Source organism: Eriocheir sinensis, chromosome 4, assembly GCF_024679095.1.
Source record: "Eriocheir sinensis breed Jianghai 21 chromosome 4, ASM2467909v1, whole genome shotgun sequence".
Classification (NCBI taxonomy): Eukaryota; Metazoa; Arthropoda; class Malacostraca; order Decapoda; family Varunidae; genus Eriocheir; species Eriocheir sinensis.
In genome coordinates, this window is record NC_066512.1 from 27,620,140 (window position 1) to 27,632,294 (window position 12,155).

The 12,155-nt window shown below is 47.6% G+C and overlaps 1 protein-coding gene across 1 annotated transcript in view; it reads right to left on the bottom strand.

The window, feature by feature from the left end:
- Positions 1-12,155, bottom strand: part of LOC126981579 (organic cation transporter protein-like) — a 45,747-nt gene that overhangs the window by 25,995 nt on the left and 7,597 nt on the right. Inside the window, exons 2-13 of the mRNA XM_050832992.1 lie at positions 11,667-11,771; positions 10,493-10,631; positions 9,819-9,930; positions 7,725-7,828; positions 6,779-6,933; positions 6,057-6,225; positions 5,213-5,360; positions 4,671-4,780; positions 3,626-3,885; positions 1,204-1,388; positions 574-722; positions 31-125 (exon numbers count right to left, since the gene is read on the bottom strand). Coding sequence (XP_050688949.1) covers positions 68-125; positions 574-722; positions 1,204-1,388; positions 3,626-3,885; positions 4,671-4,780; positions 5,213-5,360; positions 6,057-6,225; positions 6,779-6,933; positions 7,725-7,828; positions 9,819-9,930; positions 10,493-10,631; positions 11,667-11,763 — 1,686 coding nt within the window. The 5' untranslated portion in view covers positions 11,764-11,771 and the 3' untranslated portion in view covers positions 31-67. The remainder of the gene's footprint in view (positions 1-30; positions 126-573; positions 723-1,203; positions 1,389-3,625; positions 3,886-4,670; positions 4,781-5,212; positions 5,361-6,056; positions 6,226-6,778; positions 6,934-7,724; positions 7,829-9,818; positions 9,931-10,492; positions 10,632-11,666; positions 11,772-12,155) is intronic.

Below are 12,155 nucleotides of genomic sequence, written 5' to 3' on the forward strand. Positions count from 1 at the left end.
TCACATAACAGTATAACGGGACACTTTCAGCACACACACACACACACACACACACACACACACACACTCACGCACGCAGTTTGGCCATCTCCGTCTCCTCGTCTTCGTCCTCCGCCTCTCGCGCACTGATGAAAAAAATAATAATAACAGCATACCATCATTAGTGATCTCTCTCTCTCTCTCTCTCTCTCACACACACACACACACACACACACACACACACACCGTTACGAAGGGAAGGGAAGGAAGGCATACTATACATGCTTCATCCATTTCTTGTGGATTCTATAAGTCGTGGATTTCAGAGTGGCAGAAAACTTATAAGGAACCGTATCCTTGACCTAAAACCTGACTTAACCTCTTAATACTTGGGCATGAAGGATTAGAACAGGGCCTCGAGAACACCGCCCCGGGTACAGAGGTGCCCACAGACACTCTTGAGGTGAAACACAACACTTGGAGGGAAGGAAGAAGGTGGAAGCAAGTCTCTCTCTCTCTCTCTCTCTCTCTCTCTCTCTCTCTCTCTCTCTCTCTCTCTCTCTCTCTCTCTCTCTCTCTCTCTCTCTCTCGTACCTGAGGGGGCGGCAGCGGCCTTCCTCCAGGTCGGTGATGGTGTCGGGCAGCATGTGGCCGAGCGTCTCCCACAGCGGCAGCGTCAACAGCGCCGCCGCGAAGGCCCCGATGCCGAACACAAGCGACGGCGCCGAGGGGTACACGGGACCCTGGAGCACGGGACACGAGACATTCAGGGGAGGACTTGGAGGGGTAGCTAAATGAGGCTCTGGTACTGCCGAAAGAGGGTCAAGGGGACAGGTTAGGGAATCAAGACAAGGCCGGTTCACACGAGCATGGGGCAGAAGGCATGTGTACAGCCATGAAACAAACACGAGGCACTCAGAGTGAATGAGTGAGTGAATGAACCTGATTTCACCTTGAGCGATAGAGTGAAGGACCACGTGTGACTGATGGAGTAAGTGGGCGAGCGAATGAGAGTGAGTGAGTGAGTGAGTGAGTGAGAGAGCTCGAGAGTTAGAGAGAGAGAGAGAGAGAGAGAGAGAGAGAGAGAGAGAGAGAGAGAGAGAGAGAGAGAGAGAGAGAATAAAACGAATAAACAAGACCCCACTACTAGGAAAGGGATCGAAACTGATAATCAAAGAGACAGGACGAGGTCCTGAGTGCGTTAGCCGCCGCAAGAGTACCCACCAGCAGTTCCGTGACGAAGGGGGAAATCATGGAGCCCAGCCTGGACGCGATGGTGTTGAAGCCCAGCGCCTGCAGCCGCACCTCCGTCGGGAGCAGCTCCACGCTATAGAGGTAGAGCAGCTGGAAGGCGGCGCTGATACACATGCGACCCGTCAGTGCCAGCGCCATGACCACCCACCGGTGCCCTGACAGACATAGCAGTAGCAGTAGTAGTATTAGTATTAGTATTAGTAGTAGTAGTAATAGTAGTAGTAGAAGAAGTTGTTATTGTTGTAGTGGTACAGTTTGTTTCATTACATCTGTCCACTCGCGAACGTAGATGTGGCACTTGCGCATTGTTGGTTTGTGATTGCGTGAAGTTCAACTTTTTATTTTCAGTGATATATTTCGATGTTTATGTATACAAAGAACCCTCAAGTCTTCTTATAGAAACCGCAAACATGCCGATTTGCATCGATAATATACCGTACAAGCACACGAAAGACAAGCTTGTATCACACAGTATGGTCAGATCATACTCGAACGAGTTATAGCCTTTCAAATACTTATAATTCATCTCATTGCAGGTATATAAAATGACGTCTGGCTCTACAAGTGCCTATAGAGGTTTTGCAGCTGACGTCATCAGTGGGGGTGCGGGGGTAGCGCGGGCCTGCACGGCCATCTTGGTGGTCAGTGGTGGTAGTCACTTATCAAACCAAACCTTGGTGGGGGCTGCACAAGTGCTCTGTGTGTTCGTCATGGGATACGTATGCTATGCGGTTGGATGTTCTAACCGACACGGGAGAGATGCTGTGTCATTTTATAGATTTCCAGTGAATCCAGAAGAGCGGGGGAAGTGGATAGCAGTTGTGAGGAGGGAAAACTGGCGGCCGTCTGCTTCATCTCGACTCTGTAGTGCTCATTTTGCCAGAGGTAAATATTACAAGCAAGACTGATCAGATTATTACATGAGGTAACACTCATTTAGATATTGCCCCGGGTCCCCTAGCTTATTGTGTGGCGGGGGATTACTCTGGAACGGGATTTACATGAGCTGGCGGAGGTAAACACGCATGGCGGCGCTCAAGCAGGGGAAGAAAATAGGAAAGGAAATTCAGTGGAGGCAAAGTGCACAGAGGGACAGAGCTCAGTGCTGGGTGGAGTATATGTGTACGCAGGGAAGTGACCAAGAGTGCGTAGTGTAAGGTGACGCCGTCACCTGCCCTCACCTGTCGTCACTAGCCCTCACCTGTTTGCCTGCCTGTGCTGCCTACCTGGGCATCACTGGTCAGCAACAGATCGGCCAGGCAGAGGGACAGCCAGTCAACCGACCAGCCAGACAGTCAGCCAACCAATCAATCAGCCAGTCAACCAGCCAACCAATCAGCCAGTCAGTCAACCACCCAGTCAGTCACCCACTCAACCAGCCAGCCATCCAATCGGTCAGCTAGACAGACAGTCACTTTACCAATCAGCCAGCCAATCAACCCACCAGGCAACCAGACAGCCAGCCAGCCAGCTAGACAGCCAGTCTACCAGTCTCCTCCTCCAACTTTTAGCTTTATTTAGCTTCGCAGCATTCTCAAGAGATCTCGCGTAATCACTTAACACAAATGATGCTGAAGGTCCTGCCATTTGCCCGCGGGTAGTGACTTAGGAATGGGGCACACGCGGTGCGTCTGCTCACTCTGCTGGGGAGGTGACCACCAGCGGGTTTGCAGACGACGCACAAGGTGCAGACGACGCTATTTCGTGACGTCACTGCAAAACCTCTATACATAAGAAATTTTTATAAAATGTTGCATGTGAATAACATGGGTAATATTCGAAATAGCCTACGTAGTATCACATTCAACAGTTGTTACTCAGTATTCCATGTTATTTCGAATATTAATCGTTATTTACACGCAATTAATTATTAAAACAGACATTATTTGTATACTTGCAGAGCCAGACGTCTACTAATGTACCTGAAATGAGATGAATTATAGTTATTTAAAAGTCCACAGATCGTTCGAGTATGATCTGACTATACTTACTGTTTGATACAAGCTTGCCTTTTCGTGTGCTTGTTTGGTGCTTTATCGAAGTAAATCGGCATGTTTGGGATATATAAGGACTGAGTTTTTTTTTCGTATACATAAATATTCAAATATATCATTGAAAAATTAACTTGAAAATCTATCACAACAGTTGATTTTCACGTATTCACGAACTGGAAATGTGCATCTATCTATCAAAAATCCCGCTTTGTTGATGGACAGATGAAATGAAACCGACTATGGTAGCGGGGGCGATAATAGCAAAAGTTGTTGTTGTTGTTGTTGTTGTTGTTGTAGCAGGAACAATAACAGCAATAGTAACATCAGTAAGAGTAATATCAGCACAGTTTTTTTAGGAAGAGACAAGGAAACACACACACACACACACACACACATACCAGGTGGAATAAACGCTACAGCCACAATCACAACACCACTGATGGTGTAGAACGCGATCGTCGGCCTCTTCCTGCCCAGCCTAGCGATGATGGGCGCTGTCAGGGTGTACGCCGGCACCTCCACCAGGCCAGAGAGCGTCATGTAGAGGAAGGGGTCGGCGCTGTAGTTGACGGCGTTCAGCGACATGCCGTAGAAAATGAGGGCCACGAGGAAGAACTGAAGGCTGAGGACGAGGGTGACGAGGCGGAGACGGGGCGTTCTGGAAGTGAGAGAGTGAGGACGAGGAGGAGTAACAGGAGGAAAATGGGTTACATCTGAGGGTCTTAAAGAACATGCCGTAGAAGATGAGATACACGAGAAAGGACTGAATGAAGGCTGAGGACGAGGGTGACGAGGCCAGTGAGAGAGTGAGGATGAGGAGGAGTAACAGGAGGAAAAAGGGTGGATAGAGAAAGGATGAGACAGGGAGTAACTGGAGAAGGAGAAGGAAGAGGAAAGGAAAGTGGTTTGCAAGGATATGTTTTTTTTTTTTTTAAGATTTATCCCCTAGTATCACTAGGGGAACGGGCCCTTGTCCGAAGAGGGAAAAGATTGCTCTCTCCCTGCACGAGGGAGCACGGGCCTTTGCGAAAGGCGGCCCGTAGCAGGATGCCGACAGACCGACTCTATCGGCAATCGAAATCTAGCCGACCAAGTCGGTCCGTCGACGAGGACTTGCGTGTCTCTGCAAGTATATGTCAAAGAACACGAGAATGAATAGAAAGCTGAGAACAAGTATACCAAAGGAAATACGTGGCTAGAGAAAGGATGAGAAAGGAATAACATGAGGAGGAGGAGTATAGGAGAATGGGTTGCATTTGATGATCTTCAAGAACATGTAGAAGATGAAGGACACGAGGATAAACTGAAGGATGAGAATGAGTGTAACGAAGGAAAAGAGAAGGAAAAGGAAGAGGAAGAGAAGAAAGTGAGTAAACAGTTAGCGTTCCTCCTCCTTCTCCTCCCTCTCTTCCTCCTCCTCCTCCTCCTCCTTCTGCAGCCCACCTGAAAAGTATGAAGAGCCGCAGCATCACGTTCCACGCCTTCTTCCTGTAGCCGCTTCGATCTCGGTCCTCTTGACGGTTCTCCTTCGGCGCCCGCTGCCCGACCCTCGCCTGACGCAGAACAGACGAGGAGTAAGGAGCAGTCACAGACACAGTAAACACAGACTCCCTCCCCCCCTCTCTCTCTTTGAATCACTTAATCAACCCGTTTTTTCTGTTTTAAATTGATTAGCATAAGCGGGAAATGTTTTATCCAAAGAAAATGGTTGAGAACACTAATCTTTTATGTATGACTAAATTAATTCGTGCAATAGCGCTCTTTCTCTTTGGTTATCCACCTGTTCGTCTATTGATCTTTCTGTCTGTCTATCTATATCCATCTGTCTTTCTGTCTATTTATCCGTCTACTGATGTTTCTGTCTATCTATCTATCTGTCTATCAGACTCATCTCTTCATCTCTCCATCTGTCTATCTATCCATCTATCTTCTCTCTCTCTCTCTCTCTCTCTCTCTCTCTCTCTCTCTCTCTCTCTCTCTCTCACCTCCCGCTGGATGGCAACCATGAGGTGCTCGAGCTCCTCCTGCGGCGGCAGCGTCTTCTTGTTCCACTTGGCGGCGCGCTCCATCACCTCCTTGGCCCGCTCGAAGTGCCCGTTCACGATGAGCCAGCGCGGCGACTCGTCCAGGAACCTGCCGCCGCCACCAGGGAGGAAGGGAGAAGTTAGGGAGATAGTGAAGGGGAAGATTGTGATAGGGGTTTGTTTTTTTTTTTTTTTTTTTTTTTTTTTTTTTTTACAGTTAAGGGCAAAATGAGTACTGAAAGCTGGAGCCGACGGGGGAGGAAGAATGGGGTTAGTAAGTTAGGGAGATAAGTGAGGGGAAGATTGTGAAAGGGGTTTAAGGTTACGAGTGAATGGGTTATAGATGAAGTTTAGGGGAAGATTATCAAATGGGTTTGAGGTTTTAGTTAGGGGCAAGGCAAGTACTGTGAGCTGGAGCCGAGAAAAGAGGAGAGAAATAGGGGTTTCAGCTGAGGGCAAGACAAGAACTGTGAGCAGAGAAACGAGAAAAGAAAGTGTTTGAAGACGAGACAGCGAGACAAACACCAAAGGAAAAGAAAGACAAGGTTATAAGAGCACCAATTGCAGTAGTCGTAGTTAAGGATCAAAACTTGTTAACATGAGAACTGTGAACTGACGCCGAGGAAGGGAGAAAAAAAGGGGTCGAAGACGAGAGAGCGAGACAGACTCAAGACAAAGGAAATAGAGGTTTATAGAAGCAAATTTAAAAGGATAAAATCTTGCGGCGGTATTTGTATGACTGATTAATTGAATTGGGGCGTACATTCACGGCGCCGCAACAACTATCTGTCTTTCCAGGACCTACCAGAGCGCCGGGAAGAGGAAGAGGCCGGGGATGTTGACGGCGAGCTGCAGCCACCGCCAGTCCCTGATGAGGTAGGCCATGCCGCCCCACGCCATGGTCCCCAGCGCCCACGGACAAGATATCACGATGCCCAGCACGGAGCGGTGGCGCGGCTCACACACCTCCAGGGCTGCGGCCGCGGGCGGGTAAGGAGGTAGGTGGAGAAAGATAGGTTATTGTATAGGTAGTATGTATATAGGTAGATACACAAGGGTAGATAGGTAGCTACGTAGGAAAATGTAAAGTTGGGGGCACATGCTAAAGTTGCACGTGGCGTCGGTGCTCATCTCCGATACATTGGCCCTTGAGCCTGGGGCAGGATATAACTCATTAGGCCTACCCCGGGACACAGGGTCAGTGTGGCATCCGCGTTACCAAAGTTTACCTTCCCCAGGTTTCCCCAGGTACTCATTTATCGACCAGACAGAAAAGTAGGATCGACAGCTGGGTGAGTGAGCTGCACGCCGACTGCACGGGCCGGGATTCGAACCCAGGCCCGCGGATTCGCAACTAAGCGTGCTAATATCACTCCACCACGGAGGAGGTAGATAGACAAATAGGATATAGAATAAAGGTGTGGGTAATAGGTAAGTGGGTAAGGAGCCCCCCTGCCTTCCTCTTCCCCTGTCCCCTCCCCTCCTGTCCCGTCCCTCCTCGCCCCCTCCCCTCTTTATCCCCCTTACCCAGTATATAGCCGGTCTGCAGCACCACGGGATGGAGGAGGCCCAGGATGAAGCGGAAGGCCAGCACGGAGGCCAGGGTGGACAGCCAGCAGCTCGCCACGGCCAGGGAGAAGAACAGAAGGACGCCTAGGGTGAGCGTCGTCTTGCGGCCGAACCTGTGAAGGGGGAGGGAGGGTCTAGAGATAAGTAGCACATATAGCAAAGAACCTCCTCTCCTAGAAACTCCTTCTCCTCCTTTTCTTTATCCCGGTTTCTTGCCAACACACTTCCATAACGCAAGACTGCATTCCTTTCCTTCTCTCTCCAGGCACTTCCTAACCTTACACAGAACGTAGAACATCCCTCCCATTCCCTGCCCTTTTCTCTCCCTTATTTCCTCCTTTCCCTTCTTCCCCTCACATTCCTTCTTCACTCCCTTCCCTTTTCACTTCACCTCCCCTCCCTTCTTCCCTTTGCCTTCTCTCTTCCCTCTCCACCACCCTTTCCTACCCCTCCCCAGCCTCGCCTCCCTCTTCTCTCCCCTAAGTCTCCTTTCCTCTCTTCCCTCCTCTCCCCTCTTCCTTCCCTCCTCTCCCGTCCCTTTATCTTTCCCTCATCTCCCTCGCCTGTTCCCCACGCCTCTTCTCCCCTTCACCCCACCCCGTTCCCCCCTTTTTCTTTACGTTTCGGTCTATGGCGCCGGTAGGTTTTTCTTGGTGGGGTCTGACGGTCGGGCCCACCCCATTATGACGCAGGTAAGTGTTTATAGGGGCGCCATTTTGCTTGCCTCGTGCTGCCCTCCGGAGTTTATCTTTGAGCCTCTCTTTAGAGAATCTAGAATCCAGATTGATAGGTGATCTTCATGACAGCACGTGGGTAGTTTTATGCCACTCCCCTTCCCTTTTCTCCCCTAATCCTTACGCCGTCCCAGCCTCTCCAAGTACCACCGAGGGGGTCGCCGCGTCACCTGTCAGCGAGGATGCCGTTGATGGGCGCTCCGAACAAGGTCCCGAACATGTATAGGCTCTGGTAGGTGGCGCGCAGGTACTCCGACGAACACACCAAGTTGAACTGCGGGACAAAGTGATGCAGGTCAAACGAAGAAGGAGGAAGAGGAAGGGGAAGGATTAGAATGAGAAGGATAAGAAAAAAACAAGAAGTAGAAAAGAAAAGAAGACGGGTGAAGACAACAGACTGACAGGTATAGTATAGACAGATTGACAGGTAAATACGTAGTGATGAAAATAAAGAGAGGAACATTGGATTGACAGGTACACACACACACACACACACACACACACACACACACACATATATATATATATATATATATATATATATAGAGAGAGAGAGAGAGAGAGAGAGAGAGAGAGAGAGAGAGAGAGAGAGAGAGAGAGAGAGAGAGAGAGAGAGAGATATAGAGAGAGATAAACTGCAGGTGGAGACAATAGATAGTATAGATAGACATACAAATTGATAATACATAAAGTTGTGAAGAGAGAGAGAGAGAGAGAGAGAGAGAGAGAGAGAGAGAGAGAGAGAGAGAGAGAGAGAGAGAGAGAGAAAGTATAGATTCTCAGATAAGTAAAATCATAAAACAGGCAAATATAGCCGGTCAGGTAAACACACATTATGCAAATATGTAGATGATGCAGTATTTCATTAACTGATTAAATCACTATAGTCGGTTCCACGAGAGCTGGCGGAGATTTTCCTTCAGGGGTGGACCCACGGACTTGGTATCATTGCATGGGTGATGGTACTGAGCGCTCATTGGTCAATTCTTAACTTGTTCTGATGCACATAAAATTGACTTTGTATTCCTTCCAAAACCCTTTGTGAGTTGTAAGGTAACAGATTGCACCGATAAAAACAAATGCAATAATATCTTTAATGATAAGAATGTGCCTTTTGAACTTTTATAAATTAATCTGAAACGACATTCATAACAAAACTAATTCAGAACGCCACGTAAACGGACAATGCCAGCGACTGAGCGACTGTTGAGGCTAGACTTTCTTTACTACTTTTTACTACTACAAAGTGCTAGGCTACAGTCTAATTAACTCATTTACTGTAATATTTCTTGGTATATTTTTAGGCCTGGCTTAGTCATAATGTGTAGTGATGCTACGGAGTCATAACGGAAACATCGGCCTAAGGCAAGAACCTTCTTATTTCTTTCATCGTCCGTCCTGTCATTATTCCTGAAATATGTTCCTAATATTTGTGGTAATAAACTAATAAATAGCCCTAAGGAAGAGCGATTATAAGAATAACTACGTACATTTATATACCAATAGTGTTGATTTTTTAGAGGTAGCAGAAAGCGAGAGATAGTAGGCTATGTCATGGCAAACGAAATTGCCGCAGCTTATGTATATATATATATATATATATATATATATATATATATATATATATATATATATATATATATATATATATATATATATATATATATATATATATATATATATATATATATATATATATACTTGAGGGGTTTGGCTACTGTAAGGATTCAGCGCCTCTGAAAAAGTTAAGAACCACTGGACTAAATTAACTGACTAACTGAATGATTGTCAATCATTCAGTTAGTCAGTTAATTTAGTCCAGTGGTTCTTAACTTTCTCCACCCTTCCGTCTTTTCAATCCTCCCACCCTACCTTCCACCCTTTCTTGCTTCCAACCTTCACTCCATCCCTTCCCTTTAGTTCCTCCCTTTCTTCCTTCAACTCCCTTTTCCTTCCTTCCCTCGTTTTCCCCGTTCTAATCCACTCCACAGTCCCTTCACCCATTCGTCTCTCTCTCTCTCTCTCTCTCTCTCTCTCTCTCTCTCTCTCTCTCCGCCCTACCCCCAACCCTTCCCCCCCTACCCCAGCCCCCATCCTCCGCCCTCTACCAACGCCCCTCGTCCTCCCATTCTTCGTTGTTTTTCGCTTCTCCTTCTTTTTCTCATCCTTTCATCGCTCTTTCTGTCCTTCCTTTCTTCCCTCCCCGCCCCCCACGTCCTCTAAGCCCCGGCCCTCACTCCCGCCCTCACCCCCCCTCGTCTTGCCTGTGAGGTGAGCGTGGTGGTGTAGGTGGTGTTGTCGTAGGTCCAGGCGTCGCAGGGCACCTCGTCGAAGCCCCCGTTGAGCGTGCTGTTGACCAGGTAGTGGCAGTGGTCTCTGACGGAGAGATTATGGTGATGACAATGGTGGTGGTGATGATGATAATAAAAATGGTGGTGGTGATGGTAATGACAATGGTGATGATGATAGTGGTGATGATAATGGTGATGACAGTGATGATGATTTTTTTTCTTTTCATTTCAAAGATTTATCTCCTTAAGGGAACCAGGCCTTTACCGCTATGGCGGCCCGGAGCAGGAGTTTCGAGGTGATGCAGTCCTCGGGCGGGTGTAGGGGGTCGCCCCCGCCGGCAGGCGCGCCGAACGGAGGAACGGGTGCGCGAGGCAGCCCGTAGCAGGAGCCGGGCGAGCAGTCTACAACCGGGGGAAGGGTAGACCGAGTTGCTCGTTACGAGGGCTGGCGTGCCACTGTGGTGATGATGATGGTAATGAAAATGGTGCTGACAATTATGGCGATGATGATTGTGGTGATGACATAATGATAATGATGGTGATGATGACAATGGTGTTGACAAAGGTTCTGACAATTATGGTGATGATAATGGTGATGACAATGGTGGTGATGGTGGTAATGACAATGGCGGCGCCCCGCTACTCACTCTGAGGTGTTGTTCTGGCCCTGGGCGGTGAAGGTGGTGGTGGCGAGGGTGTAGCCGTGGGCGGGGGGGCGGCAGGTGTGGCCCACGGCGGGGGCCACGAAAGCTCCGGAGAGGGTGTTGGAGGCCAGGTGCATGTTCCCTGGGGGGCAACAGGGGGGGAGGGGCGAGAGGGAGGCGGGGGTCAGATATCAAAAAGGGGGCCAGGGCTATTTATGTTCATATTGATATATTTTTAATTATTTTAAGGGTTTTATTTCTTGATTTTAATGTTTTTAATGCATTTGCTTATGTTGACATCACTATATTCATGCAGACTTTTTTGGGGGGTAAACCTTTTTTTAGGTATATTATCTGTTCATTATTTTTTCAAAGGTTGTATTTTCCTGTTTAATTATTTTTATTTGTGTATTTTCATTATCACCATATTCATACTGACATTCATACAACTCATGCACACATTTCGAAGGGGGGTATAAGTTATCAGGGTATGTTCTGATACTTATTCATTATTTTAAGGGTTTTATTTATAGATTTATTCATCTATTCATTTGCAAGGAGTGTGTTATGCACGGGGTTTTCCATATCACTCAAGAATCACGTGACAATACAATTCTTTATAGCTTGCAGATTGAGAGAGAGAGAGAGAGAGAGAGAGAGAGAGAGAGAGAGAGAGAGAGAGAGAGAGTGTGAGTAACAGGCTGGCAGCAACGACATCCTCATGTTTTTCACTTGCTCGTCCGCGGCTTGTGTATATCGTTCTTGTGCTTGGCAAAGAATATATTTCAGCACTTAAACCTTGAACCTTTTAATAAACACAACCAAGTTATAAATGGATGAATAGTGAAGGGGTAGAAGGGGGGGAGGGGGGAGTCAAAGGAGAGAGGGAGGAGTTAATTAAGGGAAGGGAGGAATCAAAGGGGAGGGGGTGTTAGTGGGAGAGGGGGGAGTTAATGGGGGAGAGGAAGGAGTGGGGCATAGAAAGGGATTACTACTACTACTACTACTACTACTACTACTACTACTACTACTACTACTTACACACTATTCTCTTTCCCTTTTTATAAAACTTCAATAACTTACCTTCCCTATAGTATACTCTCTCTCTCTCTCTCTCTCTCTCTCTCTCTCTCTCTCTCTCTCTCTCTCTCTCTCTCTCTCTCTCTCTCTCACGTACAGTAGCTGAAGGTGAAGAAGATAAGGAAGTTCCATTTTCCCGTCCCCAGCTTCGTCAGGAGGGTGTCGAACTTGTTGCTGCTGCTCCTGTTGGCCATCCCGCCGCCTGGGAGAGTGTGCGAGGGAGGGAGAGAAGAGTCAGTTGCATAACCGACCTGGAAACGCAATATTCTCAGAGTTCGGCGCCCAATCTCACATATTTGCCTTTCGTATAGGAGTTTTGAGCATTTCCATGGGTAGTTTTCTGACCCTGGCGGCGGTAGTTTGAGCATTCTTCTGCACCATGAATCTAAAAACACTCATGAGAACCCAACTGCTCTCCTTTTCGGCCTTTGGAAAGGGTTGATGTGAGGAACAGAAGCATCTGAGAATACTGATCCATTCTCACAACTATTTCCAAAGGCCAAAAGGGATATTAGCTTGGGTCTATTCACGTTCATAGTACAGAATCCTTGTGGTAGTATCACTGAGCTCATAAAACTACTCATGG